Raw genomic sequence first — 24,492 nt, forward strand, 5'->3', positions numbered from 1 at the left:
AGAGAACTGAAAAAAACTGAAACTGGTCTGAGTTTAGATCATCTCTATTTCTTTAATGAAAAATGGCATAAAGAATTCACTGTGAAAAGCCCTAACCTTTAGCATGGCCTGCGTTAGTGCATAGTTACATTTAAAATGAGTATCTTGAATTCCCCAGTTTACGAAAGATGAGCCAAAAGTGGCCATTCAACTTTCACATGCTCTAACTCCCAGCACGCAGTGAAGGACAGTCTTGCAGTAGACCTATGTACACTGTGTCTTTTTGGATGAACATAAATACAGTCAGGAAAGATTAGATTTAGGATGCGGGTTTGGAGGTACAATGAGAAATGTTGACCTTTCCAAAGGTATTTTGAAGTATTGTACATTTTGTTATGACATAGATGAGAATTGAAACTCAGTATGAAGTTATGGATGAGATCTGTTACAAACTTTATATGAAAACCAATTTAGAAATATGAAAGAGCTAGAAAAATACCTACATTTCTTTTCACACATTTGACATATAATTACTGGTGAACAAATCACACCGATCAAGACAGTTTAAATTAATGATGTTTCAACAGAAGGGTGTTTTAAAGCCCTTTACATTATGTAAGACTGTACCCTTCTTTTTGGAGTAATTGCTGCCCTCTAGTGAGATTTTAATTTTTTTTCTCATAACAACATACCTACACCAGAATTCTCTTAAAGATGGGAATAATTTATCCTAATTTTCAAAATATTCGAAACCTGATCATGTTTAATTCATTCATATAGTAAACATTTGTTATTATGAAGAAAAAGAAAGCATTTGAAACAGAGTAGTCCTATAATCACATAGGTTAAACAGAAATAAACTTATGTGGTTGTAGTTGGCAAATATAAGCTTGTATTTTGTTTAATCCAGTTACAGTATTACCTTGTTATAGAGGCTATTATAGTTTAAGAGATAATGAATATTAAGTTTTAGTAGAGTACTTTGCAAATAGTATTTACCCTAAGTAAATACAATAAATACTGTATTAGTACTTTTTTTTTTTTTTAAAGATTTTATTTATTTATTTGAGACAGAGAGAATGAGAGAGAGAGAGCACATGAGAGGGGGGAGGGTCAGAGGGAGAAGCAGGCTCCCCGCCAAGCAGGGAGCCCGATGCGGGACTCGATCCCGGGACTCCAGGATCATGACCTGAGCCGAAGGCAGTCGCTTAACCAACTGAGCCACCCAGGCGCCCTGTATTAGTACTTTTAATAAGAATCCAGAACTTTCCACAGAATCTAATAGGAGCTCTTTTGGTATTAGGTTTTTGGAATATATGATCAGTAATTTTTTTTTTGAGTTGTCTGTGCAGTGTTCCCTGGATTAAAAACTTCTTGGGTGCCTGGGTGGCTCAGTTGGTTAAGCGACTGCCTTCGGCTCAGGTCATGATCCTGGAGTCCCTGGATCGAGTCCCGCATCGGGCTCCCTGCTCGGCGGGGAGCCTGCTTCTCCCTCTGACCCTACCCCCTCTCATGTGCTCTCTCTCATTCTCTCTCTCTCAAATAAATAAATAAAATCTTAAAAAAAAAAAACAACTTCTTGGTGAACTATAAAATAGTATTTTCTTTCATGTCTTTGATATAATATAAATTATAATTAAGTAAAGATTTAATTCCCTTCTTCCATAGTTTTTGTTTAAAAATCAAAGAGGAAGACAAACCATGAGAGACTCTGGACTCCGGGAAGCAAACTGAGGGTTACAGAAGGGCGGGGGGTGGGGGACGGGGTAACCAGGTGATGGGTATTAAGGAGGGCATGTGTTGTGATGAGCACTGGGTGTTATACGCAACTAATGAATCATTGAACACTACATCGAAAACTAATGGATGTATTATATGTTCACTAATGGAACATAATAAAAAAAATTAAAATTAAAAAAAATTAATAATAGTTTTATTTTAATCATATAGATTAGGTTTTGAAGTTATTTTTGAACTTTAAACTAATTAGAACAAATACCAAATTTATCTTTCTAAAACTGATTATTTGTTTGGTTTTATATATTTTATTACTTAATATGTTACTGAAAATTATATTATCTCTTACCAGTGGTATTGGTGCTCTTTTGGAATTAAAACCATTCATAGAAGAAATCCTCCAAGGAAAACAGTTGATTTTGCCCTTTCAAGGGATTGACACTTTTGGAAATCAGGTTGGATTTGTGAAGCTGGCAGAAGGAGATCATGTAAACTCACTTTTGGAGATAGCAGGTAAAACAAACAGCAACACATCCATGTGAAATCTCATCTGTTGAAGAAATAATCTCCTCCCCATCCCCAATTCTTGTAATAGAAATTTGAAATCTTTTAACTTTGGAGAGCCATTATAACCTTATTTTATAAATGAGCTGCTCTAGCATTTGCATGTGTAGGTAAGCAGCCAAATAAAATACCTGAAGTTATCTTGATTTTTTTTTTTTTTTGAGTATGGTTGACATCAATGTTACATTAGTTTCAGGTGTACAACATAGTGATTTAACAAGTTTATACATTATGCTATATTCACCACAAGTGTAGCTACCATCTTACCCAATATGTCACTATTATGGTGTCACTGACTATATTCCTTATGTGGTAACTTTTATTCCCATGACTTTTTTTTTTTTTAAGATTTATTTATCCACTTTAGAGAGAGAGAGGGGGAGAGAGAGAGAGAGAATGAGCATGGAGAGAGAGCATGGAGTTGGGGGGGAGGGGCAGATGGAGAGACTCTCAAGCAGGCTCTCTGCTGAGCAGGGAGCCTGACGCAAGGCTCCATCTCATGACCCACGAGATCATGACCTGAGCTGAAACCAGTAGTCGGTCACTTAACTGACTGAGCCACCCAGACGCCCTCCCATGACTTATTCATTCCATAACTGGAAGCCTGTATCTCCCACCACCCTTCACCCATTTTGCCCAACCCGCCCCCCGTCCTTACTGCAGCCATCATTTTGGTCTCTGTATTCATAGGTCTGATTCTGCTTTTTGTTTGTTTATTCATTTGTTTTGTTTTATTTTTTAGATTCCACTCATGAGTAGAATCATATAGTATTTGTCTTTCTCTGCCTGACTTATTTCATTTAGCATAATACCCTATAGGTCTATCCATGTTGTCTCAAATGGCATGATCTCATCTTTTTTTATGGAATATTCTGTTGTATATACACCACATCTTCCTTATCCATTTGTCTATTGATGGACAGTTGGGTTGCTTCCATATTTGGGCTATTGTAAATAATGCTGTAATAAACATAGTGGTGCATATGTCTTTTTGAAATTAGCGTTTTTGTTTTTGGGTAAACACTCAAGAATGGAATTATTGGATCCATATGGTATTTCTATTTTTAATTTTTTGAGGAACCTCCATACTGTTTCCACTGTGACTGTCCTATCTCGATTTTTTGACCTGAAGATATGTTGATTCTGGGCTCTGGAAGGTGATGGGCTGGACTTAAATATCTGCTAGGACTGTCCTAATCATAAATCTGAAGGATTCTAGTGCTTTTCATGACATTTGACATATACTTGGCATTTAGTAAGTATTGACAGTATGGATAAGAATTACCAGTTGCCTATTCAGGCTTTGTGGGCATTGTCAGCCCCATTCCAGAGAGTCCGTGGGTGAGACAGCAGCTTTTCCTCTGTGCTACCTTTTTTCCCCTTTCTTTTTAGGTTGTACTCTCTGAGCAGAAGTTCACTGGTGATGTTAGAAGGTCTGACTGGTCACTTTGTGCAGCATAATTGAAAGTGTTTAGTGAAGTAGAAGAAGAAAGTTATAAAATCTGGATGAATGACTTTTGAGTTGATCCAGAGATTGTAGTTTGGTTGCTAATCTACATGCTGTAAAGAATTTTTATCTTCATATCATGTTGGATCATTTCCTGTTATTTCATTTCAGGTTTAGTGATCTTTGGTTCATAACACAATTATCATTGGTCCATGCTTGTTCCACTTTATCTATCAATCATCTGTCGGCCATCCATCCATCTCTATTTTATTTTATTTTATTTATTTATTTTTTTCATCCATCTGTATTTTAAAATGGTATCATAATCACCTGGGAATCTGCCACCAAACAAAAAACACAAAACAAAATCCATGAAACAAAAGCTAGGACACTGGTAATAACCTTAACTGTGTTATCCTTTTCATTAATCCATCCCATGGCCATAATTCATTTAAGCTAACCATCATCCTGAAGTTAGTGTTTATTATTTCCTTATATTCTCCCAAAGTATATGTATTTTTAAGTGGTTTTAACCTTATCATGTATATGAGCTTTTGAGACATACTTTTTTTAACTTAATATTACATTATCTTTATGTAGTTTTATAGTTACTCATTCAGAGGTACATCTTGGGGTGCCTGGCTGGCACAGTCCGAAGAGCATGTGACTCTTGATTTTGGGGTTGTGAGTTTGAGCCTCACGTTGGCCGCAGAGCTTATTTAAATAAATAAATAATTTTAAAAAACCAGAAAAACGAAAAACAAAAGGGCTTCTCTTTTTGGGTTAAGGGAGACATTGAGGATCAAATTTCATTTCATTGTTGGTTAAGTTTTCTTTTGTGGAGCAAAGTACATATCAACAAACATGCAAACAATATTTATGAGTCAAGGAGGAATTAAAATTATTAGTTGGTCAAGAAAAAGGCAACTCTAACAGTTTTGATAGCAAAGCATTTGGGAACCAATGCCCATATATGGTTAACAAACTTAATCTGTTCTTCCTAACTGTTCTGGAGAAAATGCTAGATTTAGGTTTTTTTCTTTTGGAATATAAATATCCCTGATCTCAAGAAACACTTCTAATTAGTCATTCATTCATTGTTCTTTTGAATAATTCAATGGGTGCTTGCAACATTGAGAATTCCATCCATTCTTAGCAAATATTCTCACAAAGGCAGTTTCCAGTATTGATGAAAGATCCATTGTGTGCTGAGGAATGTGAAATTTTGCCAGCTTTAGTATGACTATGAGCCCAAGGGTGTTGGTTTGTCATTTTAGGAAAGGCCACTGCCCCTGTAATTCTTTTCTTGATGTGAGAGACTATTGCTTAAAAATACATACACTTTTCCAAACTTTAAGCAAAACATTACAAAAATGGAAAATAGAGGGAGAATAGCATTCTGTCCTCACATAATCACTGTTTGTTATTGCTTGCTTTTAATCTTTTATGTGTATTTTGTACTGTTGCTTTTGATTATAGTTTTCATACACTTTTATAAGAAATCTAAATATTTAAATGTGTATATGGAAAATTTTTGTTGAAGTTTAGTCAATAAATGGACTAATACTCCATATATATAGTGTTCAGATAGAATGTTCAATACAGAGAATTTTTGTCAGCATTTTACTTCATTAGATTTATTTTGACAACTTCATTAGATTTATTTTGACAAGAATGCCTCAGGATTAGTATTGCTTTAGTCCAACAGTATCAGTAAATAATGTAATTTGTCTTTGTATCACATTTTATAAACTACTTATTCAAATAATATATTTCTACTTTTAGAATTGACCAGGGTGTACTACATTTTTTTAAAAGTATAATAAACTATGTGTGTGTATATGCCGATACAAGAATATTAAAATCTTATTTGTTCAAAATAGTGAAGGCAGAGCTAGTTTGACTTAATGGAGAGCAGCATTTTTAAAGAAAATAAATTTAATTATTAAAGTATTGATAAAGAAGTTTAAGTACATATTATAAGTAAAACTAACTTGAAAAGTTGTTGAAAATTATAATTCATGAATAGTTTGATTTACCTAGTTTTCATAGAGTTTTAAAATTTATAAGTTAAAAGAAACATTCTTAAAATATTATATAGTTGTTATGAAAAAATAACTGAATTTTAGGCCCTAATACTTGAATTCATTGCTGAAAAATTTCAGGATAAAGAATAATTTAGAGTTTTTAATGTGTAAAATTGAAGAAAATTATTATACATTTTGGACTAATACAGTCTGACTATATGTGCTTTTACCATCAGTACTTGAATTATGCATCCAGATGTGCTGTTGCTAACTGTTGTTTCTGGTAGCTGCCTAGTGGGCTGAAGAGACCAAGCCCATCTTTGCACACCATGTCCATGTAGGTTTATGGGATAGCTGCTTGAGGAAGCCAGTAAGGTGTGTGGCATCAGAACTCTGTGTATCAGCTTCCTATCTTGACCTTGAGAGATTCTGTTTTTCCAGAATAAAACAGCACCTACTTTCTCCTTAGAAGTACACGGTAGCTCATAGAGCTAAGAAGGTAGTGAAAATTATGCATTTATATGGCATTTCTCCACATCTTACAATGATGAAATTGCATTGCAAAGCTGTAATTTTGTTAAGATGTGTATTAGATTGAGAGATTGCTAAAAGTTTAGCCCACTAGAATTACAATAGTTCTTGCAAATCTTTTTTTTTAGGAAAGTCCCCTTGGTTAGCATAAGAAAACATTCCAAGTATATTTATCTCATATAAGGAAAAGTGAAAGGTTTTTAGGATGTTCATTTGAACATTATACTTTCTCTTATGCTGACGGACATTTTCCCCAAAAGATGGGGAGCATATGCCCTATGTTTTCTGCTTGTTGTGGGGAATCTCTTTGGTTGCTGGTATCTTTGGGCCTTTCTAGGCTGCTCTATTACAGAAGAAATATAATATCTTCTATAACAGAAGATGTTAGAAGTCTTGGACTTCTCACTACCACAGGCAGGTGGGCATCCTTCCCCTTCATGGCCTGGGTTAGTCTATGTTTAAAAACATCAGAACACCTTTGCTACACTTCATTTAGAATAAGCAAAGACCAGCTTTTCTCCCCAGTCAGGATGTCTGAATCACAACCCTGTTCCACTGAGGACTTTCAGAGGCTCTGTTGCATGACCTGCTTCTGTGTGCACGCTCTCCTAGACACAGGTCCCCCACTCTTCCTGTCCCTTCACATCCCCTTTTCCACTGTCCCTGTAGGGGAGGAAATGTGTTTTTCCTTCTACTCTCCTGGATTGTCCCTCAGGGACCCTGTAAAATTAGACCAATAAAAGATTAACAGAAAAACAAGGATTTTATTAATGTGTGCAGTACACATCATGTAGAGAAGATTCAGTGAAGAGTAACTCAAGAGGGTGGTTAGAACTTGGGCTGATATGGATCTTAATAGAAGAACAGTAACTTTGTAGAGAAATGATAAGACAAAAAAAGGGGTTTTAGGCTTTCTGGAGTGGCAAATTTTGGGAAGGTAAACATATGGGGTGCTCTAAAAGAGTAGGGTTTGTACAGGTCCATCTTGGAGGGGATTTGGGGCAGTCTCATTTTTCAGAAGTGTCTGCTTTTAGTCAGCCAAGGAAAGATCTGGAAGGTTTCTTTCTGCATCTACTGATTCTCATTTGCTCAAAATTCTTGTGCCAAAGTAGTGTATTTTGGAGTGGCATATCATGGTTCCCTACCTCCCCTCTTTTATTTTACTTGATTTTCAGTCAAACACTTAAATGGATTTACTTTGTGCCATTATTCTTACCATCTTACAAATATTAACTCATTTAATTTTAGCATTTCTATGAGATAGAGACCATTATTATCTTCCTATCTTATAGATAGGGAAAATGAAGCACAAAGAGGCTAAATAATTTAATAGTAAGTCATAGAGCCAGGACTCAAATCTGGGCAGTCTGGCTCTAAATTCTGTGTGCTTTTTTTAAAAAAAAAAATTATTACTATCATTCATTATAATATATGTATGAAATATAATGTACATAAAGAACAGTATTTGGTACAGAATAAATGCTCTCAAGTTAGCTATCATTATCATCAACATGAAATATTTCCAAAAGCATTTTTACTGATTAGTATTCCATTGCATCCTAATTTATTTTACTTTTCCCCTGTTGTCGGGGTCGGGGGATTGAGTCCCGTGTCCAGCTTGTGCTGAGCGTGGAGTCTTGCTTGTTCCTTCCCCCCTTTTACCCCCGCTTGTGCATGTGCTCTCCCTCTCTCTCTCTCTCAAATAAATAAATAAATAAAATCTTAAAAAATATATTTATTCTTTTAGCAACCTTCTAATATGCAATACAGCATTATTAAATACAGACACCATGTTGTACATTACATCCCCTGACTTATTTATATTATAACTGGAAATTTGTACTTTTGACTCCTTGCACTGGTTTTGCCCACCCTCCACCAGATTCTGTGTTTTTAATCACTACGCTAGTTGGTTACACTATAAATTAGCAACTGGACTCCTGGCTTTCAGGAGCATCCCCTTTACCTTCTTGCCTTAGCTGATCTATTTGCTAGTCTGAGATCGCAGCTTCCTCTGGGTGCAGGCTGTTCTTTCCACCAGTGCCTCACACCATGGGGCCCAGAGATGTCATCCATGTTCTCTTAGTTCTCTGTTGCTTTGTCCCCATTCTACCCTCACATACAAGCCTTTTCTTATTGGTAGTTCATGCTATTAGAGTTTTGTTACCCTCTACCTCTCCTCTTTGCTGTTGTCCAAATATTTCCTCTCACTTTTTGAGCACTTTGTTTCCTAGCTCACATTGTGACCTTTTCTTGCAGCACCATGAACACAACCATCCAAACATCCTGTCTCAAAGTGAGCTGTGGATTGGAGTCTTTTAGAAGTGACATTGCATTCAGTTTCCTTACTTATAAAACAAGCATAATAATGACTTCTCAAAATAAACTGAGATAACATACATGAAGTGCTTAGCACAGTGTTTGGCATGTATATAAGGGTAAATAGATGGTAGCTATTATCATTAACAATAATGATAAATCCCCACCACCCGCACTGCTACCATCACAGCTATTACTTTTCTTAAAATCCCTTGACTTCTTTGAAGGTACCCTCTAATACTCATACTCTGCTCTCCCAGTTCATAAGCATAGTTACACCTTTTGGCTATTCATCCACCTGAACTCTTCTAAGACCGTAAATCGGATATAGCTGTCTAGCACCCTAACTTCTCACCCTTTATGCTGTTTCACTTTCTTTCTATGCTGTGGAACCTCACCGAGGTCTCTGGTCTCTTCTTCCTGGCCAACATAGTTTATCTTAAACTGGTCACGGCCTCATGGTGCCTCACTCTGTTGGTGGTTCTTTCGGGTGTCTTGTCTTCTTTTTCTTCTCTTTCACCAGTCTGGCAAACACTGATGGTAGATCAGTTTAGCCATTTGCTTTTTTACCCCAACACGTGGGCAAAATAAACTCCAGACTCCTTGCTGTGGTCCACGGTGTCTCCACGTTGGTCTCCTGTCTCATCATGGTTCATTACGGACTCAACGAGTTCATTCTTGCCGTGGAACTTTTGCAAATGTCTGAGTAGACCCTCCATTTGGACCTTTTCATTCTGTAGCTCAAATGTCACCACCTCGGAGAGCGTTTCCTGTGCCCTGTAGAGAGAGTCTCCTCATAAGTGCGCCCTCTGTCACTGTACCTGGTGTGTCTCTTTCACAGGCCTCATCACAGGTTGTAATTATGTAATTTTGTTTGACAGTGTTTACTGGATGAAGCTCCATGATGGCAAGGACCATGACTGTTCTGTTGACCATTTTTTACTTAGTTCCTTCTAGAATGTGTGACATGAAACACACGTTAATGAGTAGTTTTATCAGATGCGTGAGAAAATGAAGAAATTGTACAGTCCTGTAGATTGGTTCTCCTGCAAGTATAAGTTTTCCAGACTCAGCAGCATCCTGTTCAGCAATCCCACTGCTCCTGCTTTTTTCTTTCTCCTGTCCCCTGTCACTGCTCCAGCCTTTTCTTAGGTTCCCTTAACCTTCTGCTCTTCCCTCCACGGATAAAACTGAGGCTGGGACCTGCTTCATTTGTTCCCTGTATGTAGTAAACCTACTGCTACTGCATTTGGCTCTTTAAATCCCATGTCTTCTGTCTCCCTAAGACTAATCTCTTCAGCTGTGTTCTTGATCTGGTGTGGCTATCTGGATCTTGCTCTACCAGTTCCTTCCTCTCTTCCCGGCATTTCCGCATCTCCAGCGTTTCCTCTTCATCAGCTCATTTCCCCAACTTTGTTAACTGGATTATGCCTTTCGTATCCCCAGACAAATAAACAAACAAGAAACAATGTAAATAACAGAAAACTTGGCACTCCCTTGACCTTGAATTTCCCACAGCTCCTGCATTGAACCTCTCCTTCCCTTCTGAGCCCAAAATGTGTAAAAGCATAGCCTCTGATATCTGTCTCCACTTCTTTACGTGTGCTTACTCTCCTTTCTTGAAGCTCCTGCAGTCAGTGGGTTATAACCTACTATGTCACAACACAGGCCACTGATCGCTTTCTGATTCCTAAACCTAATAGATGCTTTAGACTCACCTTTTCGCTACTGAGATACCACTTTCTTGGTTCTTTTTTTAACCTCTCTTAGTACATCTTCTCAGTTTATTTTATTGGCTTACCTCTTTATTTCTTAAGTGTATTTTCAGGTTTCTGAACCTTCTTCTTTACTGCTTAGCCTTGTTTCTGCTCTCATATTTACTATTTTGGTAACCCTCTCCATTATCCTAAAAGGAACATGGGCCAGAAATGTAGGTGTCATCCTAGAGCCCAGAAGGTTTTTTGTTTTTGTTGTTTTTTTTTGATGGTAGTCATCCTAATGGGTGTGAAATGATATCTCATTGTGACTTTGATTTTCATTCCCCTAATGAGAGTGATTTTGAGCATATTTTCATATGCTTGCTGGCTTATTATATATCTTCTTTGGAGAAATGTCTCTTTCTTCTTCATTGATTTTTTAATCAGATTGTTGTTTTTTTGTTGTTGTTGAGTTGTAGTTCTTTTTTTTTTTTTTTTAAGATTTTCTTTATTTGTCAGGGAGCGAGAGAGCACAAGCAGGGGGAGTGGCAGGCAGAGGGAGAAGCAGGCTCCCCACTGAGCGAGGAGCCCCATGCAGGACTTGATCCGAGGACCCTGGGAACATGACCTGAGCTGAAGGCAGACACTTAACCTACTGAACCACCCAGGTGTCCTGAGTTGTAGGAGTTCTTTATATATTCTAGATATTTAGTCCTTATCAGATACATGATTATCAAATATTTTCTCCCATTCTATAGGTTGCCTTTGCATTCTATGGATCATTTCCTTTGATGCACAGCTTTGTTTTTCTTAAAGGGGTTCATGAATTTTGTATATTTAAAAATATTTAAATGTAGTTAGTTAGCTCAATATTTATGAATCTTGCATTAATCATCAAAATGTACAGTAACTGGTACATTTGAAAACATTCAGAACTTATAGTATCACTTATTTAAATGGAAGGTATTTCTCTTTTTTCCAGCTTTAATTTCTAACTTTTTAATTTTTTAAAGTTTTTAAATTTTTAACTTTTCAGTTTTTAATTTAATTAATCTATTTTTATTTTTGTTGTCTGTGCTTTTGGTGTCATGTCTAAGAAATCATTGCCAAGTCCACAGTCATGAAGTTATGTGTTCTTTTAAGACTTTATAGTTTTAGCTCCTATGTTTAGTTTAGTCTTTGATCCATTTTGAGTTAATTTTTTGTATATGGTATAAGGTAAGGGTTTAACTTCATTCTTTTACAATGTTTTCCCAACACTATTTGTTAAGAATGTCCTTTCCCCACTGAATGGGTCTAGGCATTTTTGCTGAAAACCATTTGACCATATACAAGAGGGTTTATTTCTGGGCTCTTTGTTCTGTTCCATTGGTTTATAGGTTTACCTTTTGCCAGTACCACACTGTTGTTTTTCCTTTTTTTATATAATTTTATGTAATTTTTGTATAATTAACATATATACAGTATTATATTAGTTTCAGGTATACAATATAGTGATTCAACAACTCTATACAGTACCCAATGCTCATTATGATAAGTGTACTCTTTAATCCCCATCACCTATTTCATCCATCCCCCAGCCAGCCTCCCCTCTGGTAACCATCAGTTTGTTCTCTATAGTTAAGAGTCTGTTTCTTGGTTTGTCTCTCTCTTTTTTATCTTTGTTCATTTGTTTTGTTTCTTAAATTCCACATATGAGTGAAATCATATGGTATTTGTCTTTCTCTGACTTATTTCACTTAGTATTATACTCCCTGGTTCTATCCACATTGTTGCAAATGGTAAGATTTCATTCTTTCTTATGGCTGAATAATATTCCATTGTATACCGTATCTTCTTTATCCATTTACCTATCAATGGACACTTGGGCTGCTATTGTAAGTATTTATTTATTATTTAATTTATTATTTATTTATATTTGTTTTTATATTATTATTTATTATTTATGGCTATTGTAAATAACGCTGCAATAATCATAGGGGTACATGTATCCCTCTGAATTAGTGTTTTTGTCTTTTTTGGATAAAGATTCAATAGTGCAATTACTAGGTCGTAAGGTAACTCTATTTTTAAGTTTTTGAGGAACCTCCATACTGTTTTCTGGAGTGGCTGCACCACTTTGCATTCCCACCACCAGTGTAAAAAAAAAAAAAAAAAGAGGGTTCCTTTTCCTCTACATTCTCACCAACATCTGTTGTTTCTTGTGTTTTTGATTTTAGCCATTCTGACAGGTGTGAGCACACTGTTTTGATGACTGTAGCTTTGTAGTAAATTTTGGAACAAGGAAGTGTGAGACTTCCAACTTTGTTCTTCTTTATTAAGAGTTTTTGGCTATTTAGGGTCCCTTGAGATTCCATATGAATTTTAGGATGATTTTTTTTTTCTATTTCTGCAAAAAGCATCATTGGAACTTTGGTAGGAATTACATTAAATCTGTAGATGGCTTTGGGCAGTATTGCCATCTTAGTGGTATTAGGGCTTCCAGTCCCTAAATGTGAAATGTCTTCCATTTAGTTGTGTCTCCTTTAATTTCTTTCAGCACCATTTGTAGTTGTCAGTCCTTTGCCTCCTTGTTAAAGTTTATTCCTAAGTATTTTATTATTTTTGGTACTATTGTCAATGGAATTGTTTTCTTAATTTCTTTTTCAGATTGTATTATTGATCTTTTATAAAACTCATTTCAAATGTCATTTCCAAAATAAAGGCTTTTCTGATTTCTTCAAAATAGAAATGACCATTTTCTCTCCTAATCTCCCCTATATTCCATAGATGGATATTTACTGTAGAAACTGTAATATTTCACTACATTTGATTGTTTAGAAATCAATGTTCCTCAACTAGAGTGAAAGCTCTTTGAGGGAATCTTTCATCTTTGTCTCCCCAGAGCCCGCTATGTAATAGAGGCTCAATAAATATCTTTTAAATGGATATGTAAACCAGTGAAAAATGTCTGATGTAAACATAAAAGTGTAATTGAAAGAACATTTAACCTTATGTAGTCTCTCTTCCCTTATTTATATTCATGTCTAAATCTTTGTATGACAGTAAAATCCAGTCCTGGTGTCTAGAATCCCTGATGGGGGTGTGCCTGGGTGGCTCAGTCGTTTAAGCATCTGACTTCAGCTCAGGTCATGATCTTGGGGTCCTGAGATTGAGCCCCACATGGGGCTCTTTATTTGGCAGGGAGTCTGTGTGTCCCTCTCCCTCTGCGCCCCACCCCCACTCGTGCTCTCTCTCTCTCTCTCTCTCTTAAATAAGTAAAGAAATTTTTTAAAAAGAAATGGAATCCCTGATGGATGATGTACCAGCATTCTCTGACAATTTATTTGGCCTAGCTGGTTGTTAGGATAAGGAGAGGGACTTGAGAGATCATTTGTAATGGCCTCATCATTTTTGCTGTCAAGGTTAAGTGACCGGTCCAAGAACACAAGTTGAATAATAGGAGAACTGTGTTGGAATGCTCAGTCTGGGTCTCCTTCAGACTCTACTGCAGTGGAACGAATGGGATGCCTCTGGCATCAAGGTGTAATTTTAAAGACTCCCTCTTAAGAATGAAACGTTTTAAAATTCTATTTGACAGTTTTACACAGTAATCAATTGGAAATATATGCTTAAAATGATGAGTATAAAAATTTTAAAATGAAGTTCGTTTCAACATTATGCCTGCCATTATGTATCAAATAACTTACTAAAACCATCTAAAAATGGAACAGTTTGAGGAGCATATGGAAACAAGAATCCTTTAAATAGTAATAACAGGAATGACAAAAACAGTTGTATGGCTTTTACTTAAAGTTTTAGATGGCCAAAAAGTGATTCTAAAATTTTACTGAGATCTTTCGTATTATATGTGACATAGTTTTACTGTAACTTACAATGGTATAAGAAAGTATCTTCCAGATGGAAAGCAAGAAAAGACCTTATCACCTCCTATTGTATGGTGTATTGTCTAATCACAGATCAGTCTTCTCAAAACTAAAATCCAACTTATTATTTCTGTTGCATCTAAAATAGAATATTTAATCTTAAGAATATATTAGGACTACCTAATTTACATTTCGTATTCTAGACTATTTTTATTAATAAACTTCTTTGTATACCTCAATAAAAAAATAAACCTCTTTGTGATTATTCTCAAATTATATATCATGCTGTCATATAACTATCCCTCATAATGTTAGAAACAGAAAAAATAATAAAAGAAAAGAAAAGGAATTTATAAGAACATGTATATAATTAAAAAGATATGATTTTATTAAAATTGATCTGTCATGGTTTACTTTCAGACAACTTTTAACAATTTCTTTACATTTTAGGTATAAATTTATTGTTGCTACATACTTAAGAGTTCACGTAAAGAAAACTCCTATGTAAAAATATGTATATTTAAAATTTAAAAAACACAGAAAACTTCCCAGTACTTAACACACTCAATATATGTTTGCTGAATAACACAAACTCGCCTAAACAGGTAAAACTGTAATGTATTTGTTAGGATTATAAAATATTGTTTCTTTATTAAATTATTCATTTCAGTCTTCTTTTATGTAGCCAAGTCTCTTGGTGTTTAAAATACATTTTACAAAATTGTTCTTCAGACATTTTGCATCTTTAACTATGAGGTAAATTATATTATTTAGGAAGTGTTTTTAGCTGACTTTTGAAGGATGTCTGATATATTTGCTGTGTTGATTTTCTATTTAGTGCTTGAAGGAATGTCTGTGGTACTAGGAGGAATTGAACAATCTCTTAAATTATTCATAAGCTTTTCCTCCAGAACATGAGTTAACGTAGATGAAAAATGAGATGTGGTTTTCACACCAGCAAAATCTCTTCTTATCTCAAGCATGGTATTTCCTTAACCATTATCCTGTATTCTGGCTAAGCAATAGATTATACTGCTAATAGGAATAAAAAACCAATACTAAGAAATATTTTTCAAAAAAAAAGGCAACAGGGTGCCTGGGTGGCTCAGATGGTTGAGCGTCTGCCTTTGGCTCAGGTCATGATCCCAGGGTCCTGGGATCGAGTCCCGCATCGGGCTCTCTGCTCCTTGGGAGCCTGCTTCTCCCTCGGCCTCTCTCTCTCTCTGTCTCTCATGAATAAATAAATAAAAATCTTAAAAAAAAAAAAACAAAAAAAAGGCAACAATTTCTTTTTCCCCTATTTCTGTCTACCTAGAGAAGGTACTATACTGGAAAAACACATTAATAACAAATTATATGTGCTTTGTGACACATATTATTTAAAACAGTATTGTGAATAGATATCCATCATCAAAGATTTCAGGCCCAGTGAGTAATGAGAACTCTTGGGTCAAAATTTAAAGTAACTGAAACTTTGGGGCTCTTGGGTGGCTCAGGTGGTTAAGCCGCTGCCTTCAGCTCAGGTCATGATCCCAGGGTCCTGGGATCAAGCCCCGCATCAGGCTCCCTGCTCAGTGGGAAGTCTGCTTCTCCCTCTCCCTTTGCCTGCCGCTCCCCCTGCTTATTAAAAATAAAATAAATAAAATCTTAAAAAAAGTAACTGAAACCAGTAAATAGAAAAATATTGTATCTTTACAATCAATTGATGAGATTGTCATATCAAATAAAATAATATGTGAAAGCTAATGTAGGTAGTAATGAACAATACAAATGCTTACTATTTTAATTTCTCTTAACAAAACTTCTTTCCTTATATCTTTGTAATTTTTAATAACTCTGAACATTGTTGAGTCCTCTTTATTGGGCCCAGATTTGTCCCCTGAGACTGTAAGCTCTGTGAGAGCAGGGCTGTGTTTGCTGTCGCGAGCAGACTGTGTGTCTGGCACATATGGGAAGTGCTCAGTAAATAAATAAAGAAATGAATTTTTGCTTTCACACCTTCATGCTGTTTCTGTTTTCTGGATTGATAAGAATATGTTGCTGAGTTGCTATCAGCAATTCTTCTATGTGATAATTCTTCAAGTACTTGAAGACCTAGAAAATATGCTCTGATCCCTTAAATCAGATCCTAGGAACTTAGTGAGTCCACCATTGTATATGGTAAGCCATCAGACATTGCCAGTATTTGACAATTTTTGACTCATAAAAATGATGGTTTTGCATGATTCAGCCTCCTATTTTAACTCGAGGTCTATCTAAAACAGTTGTGGGTATGCCATAATAGAGAGGGTCAGAGCTGGGTTAGAAGAGTAGTTGAGGAAAGATATCCTGCTTATAATTTACGTGAGCCAAAAGATAAGTTAATTATAATAGTAGTTGTTATGAATACACTGTTACTGTTTTAAAATGTGCATCTGCTGGACTGTAGTCTTCTTTTTTAGCTGCCCAGCATCTAAACTCTTCCCCACCGTCTCCCGTGTCACATACCTTCTTCCACAGTTTGCTTTGGTGCTGGGAACATGATCTTGCTTTGGTCTAGACTTTGAATCAGAAGCTAGGACTTTGAACAAAAAAGGATTGTGCAGAATCTGTCCTGGGGACGGGTGTGTCATCAGTGGCAGGCAGGGGGCAGCAGTTCTGGCCCTCTGTGTGCTGTCAGGGTCGCAGGACCCCAGCTGGAGCAGGTGTGGTGGCCGCATACCTGTGCTCCAGCATAGGTCTGGACATCTGCTTGGCCTCCTAGCCTTCCAGCCTGCTCTTCCATCCTCCCGGTGTTCTTTTTTTTTTTTTTCCCTTAAAGATTTATTTATTTTAGAGAGAGAGAGAGAGCATGAGTGGGAGGGGCTGAGGGAGAGGGAGAGAATCTCAAGCTGACTCCAAGCTGAACGTGGAGCCCGACGTAGGGCTTGATCCCCTGACCCTGAGATAAGGACCTGACCCGAAACCCAGTCGGGTGCTCAACCGACTGCGCCACCCAGGCATCCCCTGGTATTCTTACACATTTCTTCCCTGCTTAACTCAGCTAAAGTTGCCATTTGTTGTTTGTAACTAAGAACAGTGTTGGGTTTTTGTTTTTCTTTTTTTTCCATCTGAATGGTCCATTGCTTGACTTTCTTTATTACCATAGAAGAGAGAGGAAAAACCATTTGCTGCTATGACTAGCAGTGATGGGTTTTAGGACATGCCCCACATTTACAAATGGTGATCAAAATGTCACATTTAGCACATATTAGCATTTAGTAGATATTATGAAAGTAAAATAACAAACTAAGATTTTGAACTTTATTATTTTTTTAAGATTTTATTTATTTATTTGACAGAGAGAGACACAGCGAGAGAGGGAACACAAGCAGGGGGAGTGGGGGAGGGAAAAGCAGGCTTCCCGCGGAGCAGGGAGCCTGATGCCAGACTCGATCCCAGGACCCTGGGATCATGACCTGAGCCGAAGGCAGACGCTTAACGACTGAGCCACTCAGGCGCCCCAGTAAACTAAGATTTTGAACATGTGGGGATAATATTTTGAGATACTGAGTTTTTCTCCTTGTATTTCTTGTATCCTTTGTTCTGTGCCTAGCCACCTCCCGGACAATGGCACCCATGTTCTCAGAAGAGAGAGAATATAGCAAGAAAAATAGAGAAAGCCTTTGGGATTTCAACACCTAAACATAATGATACGTTTTTCCTGCTTTGATGCTAGAAAAGATTCTCAGTGTCAGGCAAAGAAGAGAGCTAGAGGCCAAGGTAGAATATGAGTTCTTGCCTTTCCATCATCCCCTGAACAGAACAGCAGAAACTAACATCAGTCCGAGAGCAGGAGAGACCCTGTGCCTTCCTCCTGGGGTGTGTTCATAGCGCCAGCGAGCCAGAATTCCCTCTGCTTCCAGAGTGGCGGTGGAGGTGAAGTGAGGCTGGTATTGGGTGGTGGGTGGCCTTCTAGGGTTCTGACCTTTCCACCTTGGCCCCAGGAAATTCCATTATTTTCGTGTGCTCAAGAATAGCAAGGAAATGGTAAAGGGCCTGAGACAGGTCCAGCGAGTTCCTGCTTGCCCTGGTATGGTGTGATGATCCATAGAATGAAATCTTGCATACCTGAGAGGGCACAGAAGTGGCAGAGTCATTATATATGGGAATGAGGGAGGGTCCAGCTACAAAACCAAGCATGGTGCATGTCTCAGGAGATGCCAGATGGTGACCCAAGAGCCAGGCGCTACATTCCCATCTAAACCACTCTGACGCCCCATTAGCTACCTTCCCTTCAACTAAAATACAGCTCTAGGGAAAGAGCGGAGCACTTTGAATTGCCTGAGATTAAATTTCTTCCACCAGGAAGAAATGTATATTCTAGCTGAAATATAGATGAATAAAGAAAGTTACTCACACACATAAATTTTCCTTGCTTAAAACCCCCAGAATTTCCCACCATACTGAGAATAAAATCTGAAGGTTTTACCATGCCCCCCTCATATTCCTGCCTACTTCTCTAAACCCATTCTTACCTCTTCCCCAAATGCTGACTCACCCTGCTCCAGGTATCCTATCTTTTTAAATCCTTTTTACTGTTTCTGGACCTACTAAACAGTCTTCGTAAGTTCTTCTTTCTGCCTTGTGTATTCTTCTCCCCTCAGGTGGCTTCTCAACGGTCTCCTCTTCAGAGCGGGCTTCTCAGACCGCCATATCTAACATCAAAACCTCTTTTCTTCCACATCACTTTGTAGATCCTTCACCTGCTTTATTTTTCTTCATATCACTGATCAATACCTGACAGCACCCAGCATGTGTGGACGTTCCCTGAGGGCAGGGGATTTGCTTTGTGCATTGCTGTCGTTCCCACACCTAGAACAGTACCTGACAGAGTAGCTGTCAGTAATTATTTGCTGAATGAATGAGCAAATGACCAGATCTGAGTTTGTCAACTGCAGTTCATAAGTGCTGTACAAGTTTTAAAATAAGCTAACCAGATTTTACCTTGTATTTAAGAAATTTTCTTAGAGGGGTACCTGGGTGGCTCAGTCAGTTAAGCATCTGCCTTTGGCTCAGGCCATGATCCCAGGGTCCTGGGATCGAGCCCCGAGTCAGGGTCCCTGCTTAGTGCTAAGGGAGCCTGCTTCTCCCTCTCCCTCTGCCCCTCCCCTGCTCACACTCCTCAGATAAATAAATGAGTAAATCTTAAAAAAAAAAAATAACTTAGAGGGGAGAAAGAAGATTTTAAATTCTTTTTTAAGAAGTTTATTTATTTTAGTAATCTCTACACCCAGTATGGGGCTTGAACTCATGACCCTGAGATCAAGAGTTGCATGCTCTTCCACTTGAGTCAGCTAGGCCCCCCAAGACTTTAGATTCTTCACATAGGAGGTAGCATGAACGTTGTAGTCAGTTAGATTTGAGTTCAAATTCTATCCTCACCATGACTTAGCTCAGTGATCTTTGAGTAAGCTATTAACATTTCAGAGTCTCAGTTCCTTAATTTTTAAAAATGGGAATAATAACTTACCTCTTAGGGTTATCTGGAGGCATAGATGATCAAGCATACATAAAACAGCTAGCACAAAGGTGATGTTCAATTCAAATTCAATAGGTACTATTAAATACCCATAGATGCTAAGCACGTGCTCCAGACACTGTGGGTACTTAGCTGATTAACTCCTAAGCTCTGCTCCAGGAGCTCCTCTCCTGGGAGGGCAGGTCCTCTTCCCTGCTTTTTATCCTTCATGCCAGCCGGCATACCAGATATCACTGATGGGGCTAATAATTACGTCATTGGTAAAAAGAAGGTGTCCGTTTGAATTTTCTCTTGTGCAGGTATTTCTGTTTTGAAGCTCTGCTCTTCTCTATTATTTTATTACTTTTGTATGGACCAGTCATTACAGCAAACCCTTCTTTTTCTCAGAAAGGATACTATTGTATTGTTCACTCCCACATCTTTTTTATTTTGTTCACTCCCACATCTTTTTTATTTCGGGTTCCCATTAAAAAAAAACTGAAGTCTTACACTATGTAAAAAATAATCAGATTGGATGGAAATATATTTGGTTTTGTTTTCATCCAGGTATGTCTGGTTATAATTCTATGTATCATTAGTAATTTCCAGATTCCAACAGAATTGGTGGTTAAACTAAAGCATTCTTATGACTCTAGTATTTAGTATTGTGTTAAAAACATCTTTTATTTTTTAGGACACATTTTCTGGAAATACTAGATAATCTCCCACTAGGTTCATGAGTTTTAATTGTTAGAAAAATTAAAGCATATTTAACATTGAAATGTAATGTAAGAAATAAATGAATTTAAAAGGAACAATTTTTCACTAAACATTTGGATTGGACGTGGTTTTATTTGAGATTCAAAGACATTTTTTTGCCTTATATTTCACCTGTTTCTATTTTTTGATGGACATCACTGGCAGGATTATTGTTACTAAAGGGACCCTCTCTGTGTGTTTTTTGAGCATTGATTTTTCAAACTGTTTTTGGGTAAATGTTGGAATCCTTTTAGAAAATGAAAAGCTACTTAGAAGCGCATGCATGAAACGGGAGCTTCTCTGACCGAAACCAGTGTGTGTGTGGGCGTGGTGGAAGATGACAGAATGCCCTGCCTTACTTTTCCTCATTCAGTTGCTGGAGCAGCTTTTGTGCCCTTCACTGACCTTGGTTTAAGCTGGGGTTTTATCCAGTTTGAAACATGGTCAGAGTGGGAGCGACGGCATCTGGATTCCAGTGCCTTCTTTACTACTAAGGAGGGTGACTTTGAGCATCAACTCCTTATGTTTCAGTTTTCTTATCTTTAAAATTAACTTAGGTATTAGCCCTACCTGATTTTGAGGTAGAAAGAACAAATGTAAAGTTGTTTACCAAAGATCTTTGAAAAGTATGAATTTTTCATACATATAGCAAAGAATTCTATTTGTGCATTCCAGTATGATGCTCGTGCACTTGTAATAATGTTATATTGCTAATGTCTAGTCAGTTATTGTGCTTATTTAGTTTTTTTTAACTTTTTTTATTCAGAAGTAATACATGCTCGTTGTAACCACTCAAACAATATACAGATGTATAAAGAAAATGTTACTAGTCTCCTCTATCTCTATTCAATGTCAACCCTCATCCTAAGGTATTTTATACCATTTTTATGCTAATAAAGCATAGAGAATTTTTCTTCTTTAAATAGGCCATGAAATCATATTATTGTTATATTAACCATGCAACTTGCCTTTTTTTGCTTAATAGATCATGGGCATCTTTTCAGGTCAATATGTGTAGCTCTGATTCTCTTTTTCTTATGATAGTCCTTAGTATGCTGTATGGTAATTTAATGACCATTTCTTTATTGATGAGGTTATTTCTGCTTTGTGTGAATTCAAACATTGCTAAATATCTTCTATATAGAATTTTATATGCTGATAATTTTATTTTTGTGTATTTTCCTAGAATTAAATTTGCTGGTTCAAATACTTGTGCAGTTTAAATTTTAAAAATTATTGCCTAGATTATTTTCTGTCATGGTTGTGGCAACTCTCATTCCCCAACAGGCATTATTTCTTCAAATATTTTCTCTGTCTTCCTCTTGCCTCTTTTTTAGGGACTTCACTTATACATATATTAGACAACTTGCAGTTACCCCACACTTACCGATGTTCCTTTTCTTTTTTCTTTTCTTTTCTTTTCTTCCTTTCCTTTCCTTCCCCTTTCCGTTCCCTTTCTGTCCCCTTTTCTTTCCCTTCCCCTTTTCCTTTCCCTTTCCTTTCTTTCTTTTTTCTCTCTGTATTTTATTTTGGGTGGTTTCTATTGCCATGTCTTCAGGGTCACTAATGTTTTGTTCTACAGTGTCTAATCTGTCATTATATCCAGTTTATTTTTCTCTAGACATTGCAATTTTTATCTCTATAAATTTGATTTGGGTCTTTTTTATGTTTTGCATGTCTCTACTTTTTGAACATAAAGAAAACAGTCATAATAGCTATTTTGATTCTTTTATCTTCTGACTCTAACATTTGTGTCAGTTCCCTTTGGTGAATTGATTTATCTCTTCATTGTAGGTCACATTTTCCTGTTCATTTGAATGCCTGTATGCATTTTTTATTAGATGCCAGGCATTGTGAAGTCTGCCTTGTTGGGTTTGGATAGTCTACTTCTTGGGCTTTGTTCTGGGACACAATTAAGTTACTTGGAGACAGTTTTTTTCCTTTTGGATCTTGCTTCTAAGATTTTTTAGATGGCACTAGAATAGTACCAGTTCAAAGCTAATTTTTCCCCACTACTGAGGTAAGACCTTTCTGTTCATTCTACCCAGTTTCCTAGAAATCTCGAGGTTTTTCCAGCCTGGCTCATGGGAACAATTCTCCTGCCCCTGTATGAGCACTGAGCACCGTTCCCTCTAATCCTTTTGAATGTGTTTCCCCATCCTCAGGTAGTTTCCTAACAAATATGCACTGGTCTATACTCAGCTGAATAATCTAGGGCAACCCTCTGTAGATCTGTGGGGTTTTCTCTCTGCACAGGTCTCACTTTTCTAGGAATCTTGCCTGTGAGCTGTAGATACCTTTGCCTCCCCTACTTTCGGCTCTTTTTGCTTGACCCAGTGAGATGACTAAGCTCCACCTGGCTTTCTCCTCCTTGCACAGGGGCCTAGACACTCAAGGATGAAAGCTGGGCAGTTGAAGGGCTCACCTTGTTTGTTTCTCATCTCTAACGGATCACTGACCTTCATTGCCTGATAAGTAGAGTATCTTACAAACCATCATTTTATATACTTTGTCCTTTCATTGTTTCAGATGGGAGGGTAGATCTGATTTCTGTTATTCCATCTTGGTCAGAAGTAGAAGTTTTAGATCTTACGGGTTACAGATAAACTAGTCCTTTTTATGCGTATGGGCACTGCTAGGATATTCAGTGAAAATCAGCATCATATCAGATAAATGCTTATTTCATTTATTAAATGTTTCCTTTTCAAATTGTTGCTTTTGTATGCTTAAAGTTTGAAATCTCTGCAGATTTAATAATGTGTTGTCCTACACATTGTGGTTTTATTCTTTTTTTAGAAAATAATATCTCATACAGGTATATAAAGTATTCTTCATTATAAAATAATTTGTTACTTTTTGAATTGCCATTTTTATAATAAAAGATAGCCATGTGTTACAGTAGCATTTTTGTGTTTTTATTTTCTTTAGAGGCTGCAAAAAGGACATTTCAAGAAAAGGGCATTTTGGCAGGAGAAAACAGGAGTTTTAAGCCTCACTTGACTTTTATGAAATTGTCCAAAGCACCATGGCTCCGGAAGAAGGTGAGTGAACATTTTGATTGTAAGCCTTGTGTTACCAGCTACACCAGCCTTACTAAGCATGCTCGGGGCATGAGTGACATTTGTAGTGGTTCTTGACGCCCTACCACTCTGGGTCCTGGGATTCCAAGTCAGTTTGTTTTCCACTCCCAGGGATGCTGAGTTGGCTCGTGAGACTCCATGCAGGCTCTTCCAGCTGTGCCCTCCTTTGCCACTGGGGCTCTTCTACCGCATCCTCTGCCAACATTTAGCTGCATATTCGGACCAACATTTCCTGATGCTGCTTCTCATGCCACATCCACTTCATCCCTTGAAGAGCATCGAGGCAGTGCCAGGGTCCCGTTTTACTGCTTTCTTTGCTTCTGGTTGTTTGCAGCCTGCTGCCCTCCAAGCTTCCTCCTCTGGCCTGCATACCCTGGTGCTGCTCACTGGAACTGGGTTCTTCATGGTGGGACAAGCTTCTTTACCCCCCTTTACCCAGCTCTTTCAAGATTTCCAGAAGACAACCTTGTGCTTTTAGCAGTTGTCTCCACTGAGGGCTTGGAACAGGTGTTCCATGGACTGGGCAAGAGGGTAATTGAGGAACCCCGATCCCCTCGTTACTTGAATGTACTTCTCCCTGAGGATGGGCAGAAGTGACATGAACTGAGAGATGTGTCTCTTGACCTCCCCAATCTCAGGGTGACTTTCGGCCTTCCCAGGCCACCCCCTCCTCCCGCAGTTTGAAGTAACTTTTGGTTTTCTTCTGATTCGTGAGCTTTTCTCCTAGAATCCTAAGGGCACCCTTCATTGTTTTTCCTGTTTCGGCCTAGGGAGCTTCTCATGCAAATTTAGCCATCTGCTGACCTGCTCTAATACACCAGAGTTTTGGAGATAGGCATGCAGATTAATATTTGTTCCTGCTCTCCATGACCCCTTGCTGCAGTTAAGACTGATTTGCAGCTCTATAAATGAAGGCCATGTTTATTAGTAAGTAGATTCTTTTCTAAATTGGGTACCTATTGTGTTTAATGTCTCTGTGCACAGAAAGTCTTTTTGATCTTTTAAAA

General features: G+C 37.4%; 1 protein-coding gene across 4 annotated transcripts in view; it reads left to right on the top strand.

The window, feature by feature from the left end:
- AKAP7 (A-kinase anchoring protein 7) overlaps positions 1-24,492 on the top strand; it is a 177,101-nt gene that overhangs the window by 67,930 nt on the left and 84,679 nt on the right. For all 4 annotated transcript variants that reach the window (XM_034990648.1, XM_034990649.1, XM_034990647.1 and 1 more), the window contains 2 exons: positions 2,069-2,229; positions 23,334-23,446. In XM_034990648.1, the coding sequence (XP_034846539.1) occupies positions 2,069-2,229; positions 23,334-23,446 (274 nt within the window). The remainder of the gene's footprint in view (positions 1-2,068; positions 2,230-23,333; positions 23,447-24,492) is intronic.

The sequence above is a fragment of the Mirounga leonina genome, unplaced genomic scaffold (assembly GCF_011800145.1).
Source record: "Mirounga leonina isolate KUSES-001 unplaced genomic scaffold, KU_Mleo_1.0 Mir_53, whole genome shotgun sequence".
NCBI lineage: Eukaryota > Metazoa > Chordata > Mammalia > Carnivora > Phocidae > Mirounga > Mirounga leonina.